This window comes from Haliotis cracherodii, unplaced genomic scaffold (assembly GCF_022045235.1).
Source record: "Haliotis cracherodii isolate W230 unplaced genomic scaffold, xgHalCrac1.p SCAF_8, whole genome shotgun sequence".
Classification (NCBI taxonomy): domain Eukaryota; kingdom Metazoa; phylum Mollusca; class Gastropoda; order Lepetellida; family Haliotidae; genus Haliotis; species Haliotis cracherodii.
This window is the reverse complement of record NW_027266341.1, coordinates 58,599,351-58,619,946: the sequence shown is the minus strand read 5'-3', so window position 1 is coordinate 58,619,946 and position 20,596 is coordinate 58,599,351. Positions and strand designations below refer to the sequence as shown.

Sequence of the window (20,596 nt, the reverse complement as noted above, 5' to 3'; positions counted from 1 at the left end):
TTTTAGCAATATCAGAGCAGGGGACACCAGAAATGGGCTTCACACAATGTTCCATTAGGGGAATCGAACCCAGGCCTTCAGCGTGACGAGCAAACGCTTTAACCACTAGGCTACCCCAGCGCCCCTCGAATCTTAAGACCATTTTAAGTCAGGACTGACAAATTCAAGGCCTTTTCAAACCTGTGTGAGTGAGTGAGTGAGTGAGTATGGTTTTACGCCGCTTTTAGCAATATTCCAGCAATATCTCAGCGGGGGACACCAGAAATGGGCTTCACACATTGTACCCATGTCGGGAATCGAACCCGGGTGTTCGGCGTGACGAGCGAACGCTTAAACCAATAGGCTACCCGACCGCCCCTCAAGCCTGTGTGAACATTATGTAGACCCTTCATCCATGCACTGGCTGCATCATACACAATTTAGGTAATCCCTCTCAAATTTGGAGAAGTAACTTTTCACCATGTGTCACCTTTGATGGACACCTGTAGCGAACTGAAACTTGCTGACCTGCTGTCTGCTGTATAGGTAACCTATACCTAATAAGTATGCTACAAGACGTGCTACTCCATGTATAACTCTGTAATGTCATATACTGAATTGAATAAAAATTATTTTTAAAAAAACAAAAAACCTTTTGAAGTCTGATGGAGACGGAATAGACCTTCACCTCCAATCCCCCCATGATCATAAAGTGGGGTAAAAACATACAGGTATCAACTATTTGGCAAGGGAGTATGTGAACATGGCAATCACGGTGATATGATGGAGGTAAGTTCAGAATAAGTCGTCTACATCAGTCAAAAGACGATTTCAAAATTACATGATGACTTTCCAGTCTGTGCAGTTTCAGCAACATTGGGAATAACATGGTGTGATGTGCTCCTTAAACCTACGATGTGAACCAAGAGATCAGACAGAGATTTGGAAGTGACTAATAAAACTCAAGACATACTGGAAATTATGTATTTAAGCCCAGGGCCTAAATTTGGGTTTTATCACCTTTACAATGTTTTAGGACTGATTATTACATCCACCCTGAACTTAAATATGGAAAATATGCAAACATGATTCAAGACTCCATTCTTTCAATTTTAATGAATCAACTATTCCAAATAGAACAAAAGACTAATGCATCACTTAAACACCAAACTGTCATGGAAAACATTTGAAGACCGATGTGTGATATGAACATGGAAGCCTGTACTGTATGCTCCTTGTTACTAGAATGTCAAGACCATGCCCCAGCCCGGGCTAGGTTAAAACAAGAATTGCAGTTAGATCCGCTATCTGTCATAGATCTCCTAAAGCCAAGAGATGCAATAGCGAAGGCCAAACTAACTCTATTTCTGAGAGATGGACAGCTACTCGAATGTATATAAACAGAGCAGCCAAGGATAAAAATTTAATCATATCAATATAAGAAAATAGAAATCATATCAACACAAAAACAGAAATTATGTGAATACCAAACTCACAATAGATATGTGTACCTACTCACACACATTAGTCCCAAAGAGGGACAGGTCAGCGAAATTGCTTCGGCAGAAGGCGACCCTTTAAACACTTAATGCAACAACAACAACAACATGTATGCTACTGATACTGCCTTCATCAGCTGTGAGGAACAATACTCACAAAACATCCATGATCCCTCTTTGTGGCTATCGGAGACTGTATCCACCAGGTGATAATAAGGCTACTTGAGATGGTTGAGGTACGGAATTCATGGAGGTTCTAAATAAGGTTAGTTTCTAGTCCCATGACAGTTGAAATGTAAGGCTTGAGCAGTTGCCATTTCAGAAAGAAATGTAACTGTGACATTACCTAGATCAATAAAACAACTGTCACAGAATATAAGAAGAGCTCATATTTGTTTGTAAGATCCTTGTATATTTCTTAACAGGGTCAGCTTCTGGATGCCTAGATTTGCTATTCCTGCATTTTGATAAATGATATGATACGTATCTCAATACACTGGTCACGATGAGATACGTATCTCGATACACTGGTCACGATGAGATACGTATCTTGATACACTGGTCACGATGAGATACGTATCTTGATACACTGGTCACGATGAGATACGTATCTCGATACACTAGTCACGATGAGATACGTATCTCGATACACTGGTCACGATGAGATACGTATCTTGATACACTGGTCACGATGAGATACGTATCTTGATACACTGGTCACGATGAGATACGTATCTCGATACACCAGAATAACAACACAAAGGCCATGAACTGAAACACTCTCAGCCGTGTAAAAATATGGTGACAGCCTGTTTCTTCCTGTTAGCATGATCCCAAACAGCTGATTTGCTACTAAGGATGCCAGCAACCTTTATCAAGCTCACATTTATCCTTGTTCAGACTGAGTTATTATTTTATTATAAATGTTGAAAATACTTATATTGTATCGTCGTGTATTGTGATACAGGTTCATATGTATCATGAACCATTTCACCCTCAGTTATCAATGGTCATAAGTCTTGATAATGACATGAGTGCCATATGTGAAATATAGTATTGTTGTCCCCATTCGTCATATAACCTCACATGTAAAGACGTAACGGCACTGCCCCAAGTATTCCGTCCAGGACTTATCAAGATTTTGAATGTTTCTTGGGAAGAGGGAGAACTCTGACATGTTGATGTATACACCAGTGATAGAGAAATAATGACTAATGATTACTCCCCAGACTGCACTATTTCAGTGATGATGATTTTGACTCTTTTTCCTCCTAGCCATACAATGGTGGCAGTGTTTGACATTTTTAAAAATCGCCAGGGTGCCATCAGGACCTACAGACTTTAGAAGTTGCAGGCCTGACTAAACTCTTCAAGTCCTCATTTAAAAACCTGCACCTAAATTTGACACTTATTAAAGTGAGGTGAGGTGAAATTGGGTTTAACGTCATGTTCAAGATTATTGCACTTATATAGCGACGTGCATGCATGTGTGTGTGTGGCTGCTTGTACTAGTCCGGACTGATGCCGATTTATAGTGCTAGCACACTGATATACCATGCCGCAGTTTAACATGAATACCCCACCCAGACACAGTATACTGACTCCGAGCCAACCAGTCCTTGTTTTAGCCCCTTAATGCCGAGCGCCAGACAGGGTAACAACAAGTACAATCTTTCAACGTCTTTTGGTATGACGCGGCCGGGGATAGAACCCCGGACCTTCCGCTCTCTAGGCGGATGCTCTACCTATAGACCACGGAGGCGGTTACTTATTAATATGGGTCTGACACAAGATCTACCTGCCACGGGTCTACAGGCAGTCGCTTATTTCAAACACTGGTTGGTGATTGTAGCCTCAAACCTAAACCTTTCACAGGCGATGTTTCTAATGATCCTGACTTGTGGCTGGAGAAATTTGTAGCATGGAAACAAATTTCCCGCCTCTCGTATGCAGAGCTTGTATAGATTTATATGCCATATGCTCAGAGAATAAAGAGCATCGATCACTTCCCAATTTGGGTTGAGGGCTGTCTATTTCTGTGAACAATCCCCTGCATCAACACTCGACACCCTGAACACCATAGTATTAGCTACTGGTATGTAATAAGTGTATTCTTTAATTGTAATATTGAACTAGATAATAGAAATTCAGTTACCATGGTTAGCAGATGGGTAGGGTATAATGTTTCAAACTTGATCATGTTGTTTGGATTACAAAATGTCCTGGGTATAGATCCTCTTTAATATGTTTAACAATCGTTAAATCCTGTTTTGATTATATGTTTGTTGTTTGTTGTTGGTTGATGCACTCACCAATATACCAGCTATGTAAATAAACAAGCAGGGGCCAGATCACAGTAACACAGATATGGAACACTAAAATACAAGGCTTTTTAAGGCTTTCAAGTGTCATTTTCAAGGCTTTTTAAGTTAAGCCTCAGTCTGTCCAAAAAATTAATTCAGCATAGTGTTTATTAGCCATGAGACCTAAAAAAGCAGTATGAACATCACAAATTTTCAAACAAGATAGATTTTCACTACCAAAAAATATAATAAATTAAGTTTATCATGAATTCTTGAAGCTTTTTGGCAAAGTGTCAAATCTATCACTGTGATTAATCACACTTAAATAAGCTTCAAATATAACTATTTCTTTTGTTTTATGACATATTTTACAAATTCAAGGCTCTTCAAGCCTTTTTCTTTTATTTTCAAGGCTCTCCAAGGTTGATACTAAAAATCAAGAGGTCCTTAGAATTCAAGGCTTTTCTAGTATGTAGGAACTTTGTATTATAAGCAGCACCCCTCAGTGTTGGGGTATGGCGATGCACAACCAACTCAATCACTGAGCCTGACCAGCGAATTCATGTAGTTGCCTTGTACAGCTTGCCTTGTCTGAACCGTTTAATTATTGGAGTCCTTCATAAAGAGGTCCGCCCCCAGACACGACCCGAAGGATAGGTCTTTAGCAACCCATGCTTGCCATAAGAGGCGACAAGGTTTGTGGTAAGATGCGACTAATGGGATCGGGTGGTCAAGCTCGCTGACTTGGTTGATGCATGTCATCGTATCCAAATTGCGTGGATCAATGTTCATGACATCAATCACTAGATTGTCTGGTCCAGACTTGATTATTTACAGACCGCCGTCATGTAGCTGGACTATTGCTGGGTGTGGCGTTCAACAACAAACAAACAAACAAACAAACAGACATACAGAGTTCCAGTCTATTGTTACAACTTGCACACTTGCTACTAGTCAGCTCCATCTGGTAGCTCCTCTAAACCCACACTTTCCATGATGAATACAACAGATATTTTCTGAAAAAATATTAAACCGAAATAAAATGAGACAGAGGAATAAAAACAAAATCTGACTGTAATCGGGTGGTGAGAGTAAGACTAGCATCCCCGACTTTTCACCACATCAGAAAAAAATAGCAGACCAGCGGACAAATGCTTCCACTTACATGCCATACTGAAGCAGCTGGCAGTAATATTTGGCTTGACTGAATCAGTGTGTCTATCCTCAGCACAACACTATCAACTTATCTCACACAAGTACTTGATCACAATACTAACTGTCAGTAAACATGGTAAATATTCATCAATAAATATTAGGGCTGCAACGAATACCATTCTTATCACGAATATAGGGTAACGAATACGAATAGCAATTCACGAATACAATGAAGTCAGCAGTTGATGTATTATTTGTTATATTCAGTGAAACAATAACAACATAAATTATTTGACATGGTTTGTTAATTATAATATAATATACGTTTATATACTGCACTATATAACTAGTACCTGCACAAATGCGACAATAACCAGTGACCACAATACTGTCAAATTAAATATTATGAGAGTGTTGTCTTTTGAAGACATCTATGCACATAATACCGGTATGTTTTTATGGATATTTTTAGGTACAGGTTATGTAAATGCACATGATTGCATATTCATAAATATTCGATTCTAGTGGCTACGAATAACGAATTCAATCCATGAATGGATACAGTTCGATTCACCAAATACTTGAGTGAATTGTAACAGCCATAATAAATATATTCCTCCAAACCTCTCCCTTCAATTCAGTTCTCAAGTGAACAAGGGTAGCATAGTAAATTTCAAAGTTCAGATGCAACCATTTTGACCCCTACTAAGTTTACAAAAATAAATCTTAATTTGAAATCACTTTCTGATTGAGTGAGAGTAAGTTTGGTTTAGTGCTGCTACGAACAGTATTTAGAAATTGGCACTAGTCCAATAGTCCTCGCCAAATTGCACAATAGTTAAGCCACCATAAGGACTAATAGACATTTGGATGCTAAAGAGTTTTGCTATATGTTATCATTATGAGGACTAGTGGACTAAAATGTTACTTTCCGTCCCTGTGTGTGTCAGCTTATTGTGGAGGAAGATACAAAGTGATTCAGATTAAGTTTTTTAAACTTTAAGTTATACGACTACAACTTTGGTGAAACCCCCACACAAAAATCAAAAGCTGCCAACAAAAAAACTTCACATAATCCCAACCTCCCTTCTTCATCTCCCCCCTCTCTCTCTCTCTCTCTCTCTCTCTCTCTTTCTCTCTCTCTCTCTCTCTCTCTCTCACACACACACAGTGAGTGCATCATTAAATGATGAGACTTCTACTTGATCTGACTGAAAGTACCTGGAGCCACACCATTATGCAGCATGAGTCACACCTAGATGTAAACATACTGCTCCTCTCAGTTGTGTCTTGTAATCCCAAGCCAACCGTTCCACGGGAGATGAGTTTTTAAATATCAACACATGTTCACTCAAACTCAAAAGCCTTGATCTCAGGAAACACTATACTGGATTTCCATTAAGCAATAGAAACTTAAACCTAATGGCCACTACAATGATTACCTAGAATGAAAGAGTCCTGGGTAGCTTTGAACATTATTACAGATGATTCAGTTAAATAGATACATGCTTTAAATGCTTAATGGATCTTAATAACATTTTGACACACATAGTTTCTTTAATACCTTCAACATGTTCAACAGCCCTATCAAGATGAATATCATAAAAAGAGTAAATACTACAATTACATGGCTTTAGCATGGCCAGGTTGTCTGGAATTGTTGTGTCTCTCATCTCCTAATAAATGTTCTCATATTTCCATCCTGCTAAAAACATTATTATATTCCAACCATTCACTTGCTTGTCATGTCATTCTGAGAAAGAATTGAATTAACAAATGTTGTTAATGGAGATGTGGTAACACAAGATTATAGGGGTGGCCTAAGGTCAAATGGAAAGAAATGAACTAAATGCATGTTGTAGAAATTCAAACTTAAATATCCTTTACTGTTTAGTGAAAGTTCAAAAGAATTAACTTTGCCTCCTCAAACAAAGCTGATGGGGCAGTCCCTCGCACGACTATGATCATGAACTAAAATCAACTAAAATAACTCTAGTCATGCTAGTTCCAAAATGGAAATCAATAGCAACAATATTTCCTTTTTCATTCTCAAGACTGATTGGGTTTCTGCCTGATTTATTTTGTTACATGGCATTTTGAAATGTTCACTCGCATGCTTGAACCAGAGTGTACCTTAGACATGCTAAACCAATAAAGTTAAGTAGATTGTTACAATGTACTGTCAGGATGGTAAACCTGCCTTGGTTCATTACAACCCATATGTAACACAGTAAACTCTGATTAAAATGAAGCTGAAATACTAGCTTAAAAAAGATTCTTAAGTGACATATCAAACTTGACAATGATGAAAATATTTGCAGAAGCATGCAAGAGTTACCTCCCCTTTGTATGCAGGCATCATAACAAGTATTGGATAAAAAGTATTTCTCTTTGTCTCAGACAGTTTTCGTAAAATCAATAACTTTTCTCTCATAGAAGCCTAGACTAACATATAGTCTCTGAAATGAACATATCATACAGAAAATAAAAATCTAATAAAAAGGGAGCCCAGTGATTCTCTTCATCCTGATACTGCAGTAATCTAGACTTGCCAAACATTATAGACTTGCATGGGCTGTAGTTGATATAAATGTATCAGGGTCTGTAAGACAGACTAATAGAAGCCTTCAAAAATAATAAGCATCTAAACTTTAAAAATGTTTCGCTCTTGGGATAAGATAAGAATTTCCTGCATGGTCGCTACTGCCTCTCTCAACTTTGAATGAAATTCATAACAAAATTCATTATACATGTACATGGTAAAATCTCCCTCTGAGATGAAAGGCCAAGCCTTGGGGTTGTTTTATTTTTACCATATGTGATGTATCATGTCATGAATTTCTCAACAGATTCCCGTGATTAAGCTTCATCATTTATGAATCACATGAACAATACAAAAACAGGACAAGACACCTATGATCATAGGTCTGTCGCAGTTGTCTCCCCTGATCACATCCACACCCGCATTTACTTGCATGAAAGTATTATGAACCATAATGACCACCAAAAAAAAATAAACAAGGATTTGAGATCACCAACAAATTTAACAATTGATGCATCTCTATTTCATAAGTTTTTGTTTCTCACAAAGGATTAAAAAATCATATATATTTTTCTATCACATAGAAATATGTAATTTCTTTATGCATAATGTACATTATATGCATATTCACCCTTTACATTTGCAATCATATTTACTCCCAACTGTAACTAGTTTGTACTCTGCCCTATGAGGGTGTTTTGTACAATAAAATCCTTGATTCCTGATTGAATGGAGTGTTATTTATTAGGCATGTCAATAAAAACATCATCCACTTTTCTGGTAGTTTATATTGATGTTAAACACTTCAACAAGGGATCCAGATCATAACTGAACCAATGTGCAAATAAAAAACATGATTGGTAAGTGAACTCATGTCCAAATTATCACTGTGACACCTGATCATGCTGAGGCTCGTCAACTTATCTATTTCTTGTCAATCTCACAGCAAACAAGATGATGCATACTGTGCATACCAAACAGAATCATTTACCAAACATGATTATTTGAAGTAAAAAGAATGAGTATGATTAAATTCAGTAAACAGATTTGTCTCATCATGTTCATCTCAATATGTATAATATTTATCAACATGATCAATGTGTTTATTTCCAAGGCCAATGATAGGATTGTGTGAAAATTTCAAAGTATCATAATATAATAGTTCCTCAAATCAGTAGAATTATCGTTTTAAATTAATGTGTAGTTGTGCAAAAAAACATCAACGATGTACAAACTGAAAACATGGTGTTCACATTTCATAAACACAGCATCTAATCAAATAACCTGCCTACACCATGTGTACACATGTTGATAAAATAAGGGGTGGTCACATTTTCCAATGAACTGTTCTCTTCATTGTAATTTTGTGGACATGTCTGTCAAACAAGATGAACTCAATTGAACCATGCTTGCTGTGGGAGGAAAACAAAACGCCATGCAGGTCTGAGACATTTACCAATTTGTGGTGACAAACAACATAATTCGAACCCATCGACAATCATAGGTTTCATACGAGCCTCTGGTCACAACTCAGTCAGTGAGTCACGTCATCTAAACATTCTAAATGACAATACAAAAGCGATCGTATTATAAAAATTCACTAGGATCTAGCCATTTTTCTCGTCATTATGATCTTTTCGATATTTTGGTTTATTTCTTTCATTCATGGTTAATTAACCTAACTACAGTACAATTACTAATTGGTATGGTACTCATTCGCCGTCGCTCATCAGCGGCCCATCCACACCTTACAGACGTCAACTTCGACAAGGAAACGAGTAAACTGTCGAATCAGTATTGAATAATCAAGAAAGTACAATATCATTTGCTTACCGAATGTATATATGGAAAGACAGTTCGGATGTCACCACTCGCAAGTACCAATAATTCTGTGACAGTTTCGAAACATGAATCGTTCAACAAAAGTTTGCCCTCGAAACTTTTTCACACCGGATGTAGTTCAAATGCTATAGCTTCGCAGTCTGTATTTACATGGGTTTTTTTTAAATATGAAATGTTTGCATACATATTGCTCTTTTTGCCACACCCTTTCATATTATTACGATGTTAGGCTTCATCACTGAATTAATATCCAGTTAGTAATAATGTACATAGTAATTTCCGTGACACTAGTACCGCGCAGAAGAAAAATGGCGACCACCATCGCAGTCCGTACGCGAAAGAGCCGCCGGGGTAAAATCACATGCTCTCTTTCGTTGTTTGATATTTAACCTCCGACACACATGGTAGAACTTGTTCATACCATATTTTTGTTTTTAATTGAAGAGATTTGATACATGCGTTAATCCGTGATTTGCTGGAATCACCAATGCCAATGAGACATGGACCATTATTTGCTTGAAATTGCTGACTTATCATGGCTATGTATAATGTAGTATATGTACCGCTCCGCCTCATCTAACCGGTTTTTACTTTTACCGCAAAACTGTTCGCTATTAGGTAGATGTTTAAGGATTTCTATGTTCACAGCATTAGATCTACTCTCTACTAGATATAGGCCATAGGCGTAGCTCTGTGTTTTAATCTTTTTTATAATGTTCAAACAATTTACCCCAGACCTTTAAAATACACAACTTCTTGTGATGACGATCTCTGCTGTAGGGCACATGTCTCAAAGACAAGCAACCAGTTTTTGTGAGAATCTGTCGGACGCGAATTCAAAACCTTCAGATTGTTAGCCAAACAGCTAACCGACTGACTGAGCTATGTCCACACTGTTAAACTTAGTGCAACTTTACCTAGCCAGCTTGTCATGGCGTAGACGTTACTGAACAGAAAGAGTCAAATAGGTGACGGACACTTACGAAGGTTACGGGTAGGCATGGTGTCTCCTGACTTTAGTCTACGGACACTCATGAGTGATCTCGATGCCATCTGGCAAAACCTGTCCCATTCCATAATCTACACAAGTTAACAAGTGGTAAGGAATGAGCTGTTTTGGTGTGAACAGCTCCAGGCGTTAGATGTTGAATTTTTTAGTATGCCTGAATGACGGTGTATCTGGCAACAAAATATCACAAATTATGTCATAGGGTATTATGACATGTTTGAAAGGTTTGTGCTACTGTACTTAGATCAAAAGACATTTGACTAGACATTTGCAAGCTTGTGACTGTGTGTGAGTAGTGTCTCAAGTTTGAGCTTTATTTTTGTGTAATTGGAGCTGTCTGGGTTGTGCATTTGTTGTGAGTGAGTGAGTTGGGTTTAACGCCGCTTTTAACGTTATTCCACTTATATCACGGCGTGTCAGCTTAATGTGGGAGGAAAGCCCAAAGTGATGCAGGTCTAAGACGTTTACCACTTCGGTGAAACCCCCGAGCACAGGTATAAACTGATAAACCTATAATCGGGGCGAACCAGGATTCGAACCCACAATCATAGGTTTCTGGTGTGTCCAAGGGACGCAACTCATCTGGGTTGGGAAATTATGATACGCATATCTCTTATATTTGTAAGCATGTATATCATGATATAAGATTACCATCCTTACATCATCATGTTGTGTACTTGTGAAATCATAAATGATTCAAGGAAAAATAGAGATTTTGTACACAGACTTTTGATTGTTTGAAACTGTAAACCTTATGTAATGTGTTATGGTGTGACACGTCATTTTGATCATGGTGATAATAAATTAAAATTTATTCTTTCAATTATTGTTTGATTGGTCCAAGGGCCTTTTTTTTCAAATTTAGGGGCTAAAAGCCCAAGGCCCCACCCTATAAATTATCATTGTTATCTGCATACCAATACATTATGGATTATGTTTCTTTTTGGATAAGAATGTCTGGAGAGCAGAAGGTCCGGGGTTCGATCCCCTAACTGCTTCATACCAAAAGACATTAAAAGATGGTACTTGTTGTTAACCTGCCTGGCACTCAGCATTCAGGGACTAAAAGGACTGGTTGGCTCGGAGTCAGTATACTGTGTCTGAGTGGGGTATTCATGTTAAGCTACGGCATGGTATTTTAGTGAGCTTGAGCTATAAAATCGGCATTAGTCCGGATGAGTATACGCAGTCAAACACACATGCATGTACGTTGCTATAAGTGCAATAATCTTGCCACGTTAAACCCCATTTCATCTCACCTGATTTGATATATTGCACAAATCAAAATTTCTTAGAATCAGTGAGTAGTGTCTAAAGTTGCAGCTATATTTTTGTCTAGTTACATCTGTCATGGTAGTTATGTTCATCATTCTGAGCACCAGAGTGATGATAATGATGATGATGATGATGATGATATCTATGACCCTCATCACCTTGGATTTTCCTCCCCACTGAAATACTGTTCAAAGCGGTGTTCAATCATGACTAAACTTACTCACTCTTTCTATTCCTTTAACTCAGGAAGGAAACGTACTTGAAGCAAAGTCAATGTAATCTCTGTTTTGCATGTTTCATGAACAGCAGATGTGGTGGCATACAGTGAACTGGCAGTGCGAGGAAATGCTTCCATCATTGAGTACTGCCGGACATCTCTGTCAGCGCTGTCGGGAGCCACGGCTGGTATCCTTGGATTGACCGCTCTATACGGTTTTGCTTTCTACTTCATCACAGCCTTCCTGTTGTCAGTAAGTACACATGAAACCATGGTAACCATTAAGCCCAAAACAATTCATCGATGAACCTATGCATCGCATACAATTCTCTAAGATACATGTTACCATTTGATACATGATATTTTTCATTCTGTTTGGAAACAGATCACTTTGCAAATTGTTTTAAATGTCCCAGGGTTTTGCCAGATGCGAAATATTGATATTGTTGACAGTTTGGCTTTATCATCATTATCATATGTTTGTTTTGTTGTTTTATGATGCTGTCAACAGTATTACAGCTATTTCACAGCAACCTGTATAAAACTGAGTCTCCACAAGATGAATCAGTGGTCGATATCTGGAGCAATGTCCCATGTTGTTGGGATCCCTACTGTAAATCTTGATATTAACGCGCGTTTGCTCGTCACGCCGAAGACCCGGGTTCGATTCCCGACATGGGTACAATGTGTGAAGCCCATTTGTGGTGTCCCCCGCCGTGATATTGCTGGAATATTGCTAAAAGCGGCGTAAAACCATACTCACTCACCATGCTCACACACACTGATATTAACACGAGCGTGAATTAAATGCGAAAAATGTGAGTGGTGTTTGCTTGCATTATTAAACATCGCATTTATATCAACAATAAGACATAGCAGAAATACCAACTTAGACATACGCTGAAAACAAACAACTATGTATTCATGGTATTCCACATCTCTCTTTATTGAGCAGCACTTGTTACAAGTATATAAACAATGTCATTCAAACACTAATTACATCCTGTGAATTGTCACTGCTTGGGTCAAGACAAGCGTTCTACTACTCATGTCATCACTGCAAGTCCAGACAGACGCCACCCAACACAGTGTTTTTGCTCTTTGCAACTGCATCAAAGGCCGACACGAGCCAGCGTGGACGTGTTGTTTTAGCTGAAGTACTCTTCTCAGCGCTAATTTGATAACACAGATTCCTCTAGTTTACAGGTTGGCATGATATAGCAGAAATATTGATTATTGCAGTGTAAAACAACAAACAAACAACTTGAGAATATACCCTACATACCATCGGCAAATGTGCAGTAGTGTTGTGTTTATTTTCAGATGATGCTGTTGATAAAGGCAGGGTCAAGATGGAACAGTTTCTTTGTCAGCAGGAGGATTCCCTTCTTCAATGGAGTCTTCGGGGGCTTATTCGTATCCTTTAACCTTTAAGTGTATAGTGTGACTTTTGTCTCACTGGAACCCTCATATCGATACATCTGTACATTGCAGATATGCTTATCGTCCAAGGATGTGAGTTTTGGTCCAAATGAATGACATGAATCACTGTCCTTGTTTATCCAATATATTACATCTCAGTTCTATTATTATGAACATGCTAGATCAATTCACCACAATAGCTATATGCAGATAGCTTATCAATAAACATAGATGCCTTTCAGAAATTGATTATTGACAGTGAATATCAGTAGTTATATCACATTGATAAATCAATGACTCTGCAAGCTACAATCAAATAGTTTTAACTTCTTCATAATGTACCATGTTTGATGATGCATCAGTGATCACTGTGATTGTGGGCTTCTAGCATGCATTGTGTATGGGGTTAAAAAGTAATAGAAGTTGGTTATTATTATTGCTATTATTATCCTTGTTGGCACTGCTCATTGCTGATGTAAACAACAAAGTATTTATTAAGTCTTTGAAAGGCATTTAGAAGTGATACACATAAGGAAGAGTCGAGGGTCCTCATAATAAAGAAGTTGACATCAATAAATTATCTTCCTTAAAGTATATATTTCCATTTTAATTGTTTTCAATCTGATCAGTAAAAACAGTACAGTTTTAAAACTTGAAAAAATACTATCTTTTTATTCATCACTGAGTTAACCTACTAATTCCTTTATATCATAACAGTATGTTTCCTTAACTTTTGTTTCAGACATATGTTTTATTCTGGACGTATCCTTTCCACTTTATAATGTTCCCAGTCAATGCAAGATAAGGTTTGTATACCGGCTGTAAACATGGTGCTGTGGGTTTTGTATACATGCTGTAAACAAATGGTGCTGTGGGGTTTGTATACCGGCTGTAAACAATGGTGCTGTGGGGTTTGTAAACCGGCTTTAAACATGGTGCTGTGGGGTTTGTATACAGGCTGTAAATATGGTGCTGTGGGCTTTGTATACTGGCTGTAAATATGGTGTTGTGGGCTTTGTATACCGTCTGTAAACATGATGCTGTGGGGTTTGTATACCGGCTGTAAACATGGTGCTGTGGGGTTTGTATACCGGCTGTAAATATGGTGTTGTGGGCTTTGTATACAGGCTGTAAACATGGTGCTGTGGGGTTTGTATACAGGCTTTAAACATGGTGCTGTGGGGTTTGTATACCAGCTGTAAATATGGTGCTGTGGGCTTTGTATACTGGCTGTAAATATGGTGTTGTGGGCTTTGTATACCGGCTTTAAACATGGTGCTATGGGGTTTGTATATGGGCTGTAAACATAGTGCTATGTTTTTGTATACCAGCTTTAAACATGGTGCTGTGGGGTTTGTATACATGCTGTAAACATAGTGCTATGGGGTTTGTATACCGGCCGTAAACATGGTGCTGTGGGGTTTCATGGTAGGATGGTCATGCATTTTGTGAAGGCTGACAAAACATGCATCACAATGGCTGAATAGTACATGGATAGGTGGCACCAGCTCAGTCTTGTAGGCTGAGTGAGTGTGACTGTAACCTGATTTTGCCGATTATTATCCACCATCATGAAGTCAAAGGGGATATAGGTATGGAAGCTGTTTGTCCGCCTTTCCATCTCCCGAATCCAAACTGGATAAGAAGAACACTAGATATTGAAATAAAACTTTGCAGGCACTAATATCAAGATAAATTTCACATCAAGCTAGGAAATTAGAAGATCACTTGAGATGAGGTGAAATGGAGTTGAACGTCGTGTCCAAGATTATTGCACTTACATAGCAACATGCATGCATGTGTGTGTGTTTCGCAGCTTGTACTAGTTCGGACTAATGCTGATTTTATAGTGCTAGCCCACTGAGGTACCATGCCACAGTTTAAAATGAATATCCCACTCAGACACAGTATACTGACTCTTAGCCGACCAGTCCTTGTTTTAGCCCCTTAATGCGGAGTCCATGGCAGGAAAACAAGAAGTAGACTGAAATCTACACGTTGAAATCCATGTTGTTGGTGAACTTGTTAGTCCATCCAAAATGTAACTCCAGAATTCCAGCCTAGTTTAGCAAGTGTGGAAACTGAACTTTTATAGGCAGTTAATGCCCTTGCCTCGGGGAGATGTGATATTAATTGATGAAAGGTTAAAATACACAATTTTGAAACTTTTTGAAGGATAAGGACAAGTATTTGCGAGGGTCTCAAAGAAATAGCATATTCTTGGAGAGTATCTATAGGGCAATCACCTTTTATCTATATTATGAGTAACTGGTAAAGTTCAACCCAAGAGGAAGTCAGGATGCAATATGTAGCTTTGGAAGTGATTTATTGTACCCCTTTTACTTGAATAGGGTTGTCTGCATGATGAGATTGAGGCTTGTGATGACTGTGTCCTTGATCCATTCAATCTCATTAAAATCCAACCTTGGTTCTCGCTACCGCTAAACAATGATCTGAGGACATCCTATTACGGGTCACGTCAGACCGACCTTGCGCGAACTTTGACCGACCAATGGAATGACCAATCTGAAGGCAGCTTTCTCGTGCTTTACGCCACAAATTTCAAATTGCCGACTACGCTTTGAAACATATTTTGACAAATTCTCAATTACAAGTTTGAAACCTGAACAAAAGAACATTCTGGAATGGCTAACAGGATGGTCTAGATTGTATGGATGCAGTTGTTAAACTCGTAACTATCGTTGGAAATACCCCATGTTTTCGAGGTTGCATGATTAGAAATCACATTCCGACTGTCACTTTCATAATCTGGTAAGCCACTCTCTGATTGGTCGGATGAAAGGTCGTTCTGACGTGACCCCTAATGGGATGTCTTCAGATCTTTGTTTAGCGGTAGCGAGTACTAAGGTCTGATTTTAATGAGATTGTTGATCCATTGGAATTGAAATGACAAGTGCTTCCCTGTGTTGGGGGTAACCCTTCAGAAGGATGAAATGTCTAATAGTTTGTTTTGATGAAGTTCATACAACCCACTTCTCATGGTGTTTGTCATCCTACCCTAAATTTGTCAGACTCTGGTGGTTCATGTTCCTTGTCTGAATCCTTAACTAGTGTTTCAGGTTTTTGTATGGCATGGTCCATGTATACTAGAAGAGACTGAGGAGGAAGATCTGAGCCCTGTCGACCCTTCATTCCTCACACCGATCATAAATATATCTCATTCTGTATATATCCAGTGTCTATTGTGCAATAAATTATTGTGTCAATGTCATCCTGGTTCTTCCGTTATTTTTACACAGAATTTGTTGGATGTTTCATTAGATCAATTTTAAACCAGAAGCTTAAATATATGACAGACAACCATTGATATTGCAGTTAATTAGCATTGTCATACCTCCATGTCAGAATATGGAGATCTGATTGGTTCATGTGATCTTGATAAAATACTCTGCGCATAGGGAAAAGCCACATGCTTCTTTCAAGTCAATGAAAGTCATGTGACACAGGACAAGTTTACCTCTACTCAATGGAACAGCTGTTTTCTATTAATCTTGAATTTGTTTTAGTTCTTTTACAATGGCGGGCACAGGTGGCCCAGTCGTCTAAGGTGCCGTGATTCACTGTGCAGAGTTGTGTCCCTTGGGCACACCAGAAACCTATGATTGTGGGTTCGAATCCTGGTTCGCCCCGATTATGTTTCTAGGTTTTTCAGCACCATACTGGTGCTTGTGGGTTTCACCGAAGTGGTAAACGTCTAAGACCTGCATCACTTGGGGCTTTCCTTCCACATTAAGCTGACACCCCATGATATAACTGGAATAATGTTAAAAGCGGGGTTAAACCCAACTCACTTACTGTGTAAAATGTGCCGGGAGGAATGACTGGTAAATTCTGGGCTTCACATATGAGGCCTGACCTGAAGACATTCAAATGATATACAGTATGAACGATGATAAATATAGGAGTTAGCACGGACCCCAAGGTGAGGCGGAGGCGGTCAGTTCAAGAAGAGAATCCTCGAGAAGAGGTACAAGATAAAAAAAATTAAAAAAGAAAGCTAGAAAAATTGAAAAGGAAAATGACATTCGGGTTTTAAAAAAATCAGAGGAACACAATAAACAATGAAAAAAATGTCATTTGAAAGAACAGTTTTATTCAAACCTTGACGAATTGCTGTCATATTCTTTCAAATAAAAAGAAACACTTGCAGGAAATTTTTTACACTGGTGTGAAGAACATCATATCCAATCTTACACAGTATGATACCTGCGAACACCCCACAAATTTTACTGATGTAGAAAAGGCAGAGAAACTGAATATTTTTTTTCAATATATAATAATGTTCTGATACAAAAACAACTATTCCCGATTTCACATTTCGTACAGAGACGGAGATGAACATTATGGTAAGAAGCTATTGAAGACATCATAAAATCTTTGCGTCTGAACAAAGCCTCCGGTGAGGTAAGGTGAAATGGGGTTTAACGTCGCGTCCAAGATTATTGTACTCATATGGCGACGTGCATGCACGTGTGTGTGGCTGCTTGTACTAGTTCGGACCAATGCCGTTTTTAGTGCTAGCTCACTGAGATACCATGCTGCAGTGTATCAGGATACCCCACTCAGACACAGTATACTGACTCCGAGCCGACCAGTCCTTGTTTTAGGCCCCTAACGCTGAGCGCCAGACATGGTAACAACAAGTAACATCTTTTAACATGGCGCGGCCCGGTATTGAACCTTCCACTCTCCTGGCGGACGCTCTACCACTAGACCACACAAAGCCTCCGCACCGGGCACAATTTGTCCTAAAATATTAAAGAAATCTGTGTATTCTGTCAGAAAAGCATTGTGTTTACTGTTTAGTATGTCACTACAATCAAGTATATTTCCACCAGATTGGAAAAATAACCCAAAAGGTCATACCATTATGTAAGAAAGGTGATCAAATTTGTACAGCGTTAGATAACAAAGAAAACTATTGTATTGTATCCAATATAAACTTATTTTCAAAGACATAGCGCTCCATGATATATACATGATACAATTAATACATCAGTGAAGTTTGAATGTAAACAACCAATGTACATGCCAAGCTAGATGTGTATATATATAATAAATATATTTGCAGTTTATATTAATCATTTCAGTACCTAATTGAAAATTTGGCAGTTTTTAATATGAAGTTTTGAATAGAATCCCATTCTAATATTTGGATTTGATTTTCCTAACTCATTTTCTTATAGCACTGTTTGTAAAGAGTGGCCATGTTGGTAAAGGTACATTTCATTTCGAAGAATATAATAATTTGTACACAGAAATGTAAGATACCACATGAACAATCTTTGGCATCCAAAATACATGTATATCCGTTATACTGATCTGCGGTGAGATCGCAGCAGCCAAGCCTGAGGCGACTGTGAATAATTCAGCATGACCTGGTTCCATGATTTAAATCCCAGTGTATGCCATTACTTCCCCTTCCGTGTAGCAATTTGTTGAAATGTGTTACTGTCTCAACCCCCGTTAGGTTTTCTGGTAGCATATTCCAAAGTAGCTAGTGTAAATGAATCTGCACATGCCTTTGTTGTACACTTCACTGGAGACTAGCTTTATTCCTTAAGTTATGAATTTGTACTTTCCGAAACTGTATCAGGAATAAGCCTACAAAGATATTCGGGTGAGAGATGATTGTTCATTTTGTAAAACGCTACCCATTTTGAATTTTATCTGTCTTTTTATGACCGACGATTAGTTTCACTGTAAATTTCCCGCTGACAGCGCCACATATAGCTCTAAGAGCATCTAAGATTATTCATTTCGTAAAAAGTTACCAATTTTGAATTGTATCTGTCTTTTAATGACCGACGATTAGTTTCACTGTAAATTTCCCGCTGACAGCGCCACATATAGCTCTAAGAGCATCTAAGATTATTCATTTTGTAAAATGTTACCAATTTTGAATTGTATCTTTGTCTTTTAATGACCGACGATTAGTTTCACTGTAAATTTCCCGCTGACAGCGCCACATATAGCTCTAAGAGCATCTAAGATTATTCATTTTGTAAAAAGTTACCAATTTTGAATTGTATCTGTCTTTTAATGACCGACGATTAGTTTCACTGTAAATTTCCCGCTGACAGCGCCACATATAGCTCTAAGAGCATCTAAGATTATTCATTTCGTAAAAAGTTACCAATTTTGAATTGTATCTGTCTTTTAATGACCGACGATTAGTTTCACTGTAAATTTCCCGCTGACAGCGCCACATATAGCTCTAAGATTATTCATTTTGTAAAAAGTTACCAATTTTGAATTGAATCTTTGTCTTTTAATGACCGACGATTAGTTTCACTGTAAATTTCCCGCTGACAGCGCCACATATAGCTCTAAGAGCATCTAAGATTATTCATTTTGTAAAAAGTTACCAATTTTGAATTGTATCTTTGTCTTTTAATGACCGACGATTAGTTTCACTGTAAATTTCCCGCTGACAGCGCCACATATAGCTCTAAGAGCATCTAAGATTATTCATTTCGTAAAAAGTTACCAATTTTGAATTGTATCTGTCTTTTAATGACCGACGATTAGTTTCACTGTAAATTTCCCGCTGACAGCGCCACATATAGCTCTAAGAGCATCTAAGATTATTCATTTTGTAAAAAGTTACCAATTTTGAATTGTATCTGTCTTTTAATGACCGACGATTAGTTTCACTGTAAATTTCCCGCTGACAGCGCCACATATAGCTCTAAGAGCATCTAAGATTATTCATTTTGTAAAAAGTTACCAATTTTGAATTGTATCTTTGTCTTTTAATGACCGACGATTAGTTTCACTGTAAATTTCCCGCTGACAGCGCCACATATAGCTCTAAGAGCATCTAAGATTATTCATTTTGTAAAAAGTTACCAATTTTGAATTGTATCTTTGTCTTTTAATGACCGACGATTAGTTTCACTGTAAATTTCCCGCTGACAGCGCCACATATAGCTCTAAGAGCATCTAAGATTATTCATTTTGTAAAAAGTTACCAATTTTGAATTGTATCTGTCTTTTAATGACCGACGATTAGTTTCACTGTAAATTTCCCGCTGACAGCGCCACATATAGCTCTAAGAGCATCTAAGATTATTCATTTTGTAAAAAGTTACCAATTTTGAATTGTATCTGTCTTTTAATGACCGACGATTAGTTTCACTGTAAATTTCCCGCTGACAGCGCCACATATAGCTCTAAGAGCATCTAAGATTATTCATTTTGTAAAAAGTTACCAATTTTGAATTGTATCTTTGTCTTTTAATGACCGACGATTAGTTTCACTGTAAATTTCCCGCTGACAGCGCCACATATAGCTCTAGGAGCATCTATTTTTTTCCAAAAAAGTAGCTT

General features: G+C 38.0%; 2 protein-coding genes across 4 annotated transcripts in view; one reads left to right on the top strand and one right to left on the bottom strand.

Annotated features, from left to right (window-relative positions):
* Positions 1–9,412, bottom strand: part of LOC139450680 (kelch-like protein 5) — a 182,761-nt gene extending 173,349 nt beyond the window's left edge. The window contains exon 1 of the mRNA XM_071232484.1: positions 9,312–9,412. The gene's annotated coding sequence lies outside the window, so the exon portion shown is untranslated. The remainder of the gene's footprint in view (positions 1–9,311) is intronic.
* Positions 9,413–9,621: 209 nt separating this feature from the next.
* On the top strand, positions 9,622–16,473 carry LOC139450105 (ER membrane protein complex subunit 6-like). 3 transcript variants are annotated; one of them, XM_071231753.1, is made up of 5 exons: positions 9,622–9,671; positions 11,911–12,074; positions 13,145–13,237; positions 13,986–14,005; positions 16,324–16,473. In XM_071231753.1, the coding sequence occupies exons 1-5, from the start codon at positions 9,629–9,631 to the stop codon at positions 16,352–16,354; spliced, it is 351 nt and encodes a 116-aa protein (XP_071087854.1). In that variant the 5' UTR covers positions 9,622–9,628; the 3' UTR covers positions 16,355–16,473. The 3 variants fall into 3 exon arrangements, with proteins under 3 accessions (XP_071087854.1, XP_071087853.1, XP_071087855.1); XM_071231754.1 differs by having other exon boundaries at positions 9,629–9,671; positions 11,914–12,074; XM_071231752.1 differs by lacking the exon at positions 16,324–16,473 and having other exon boundaries at positions 13,986–14,063.
* Positions 16,474–20,596: the final 4,123 nt, after the last annotated feature.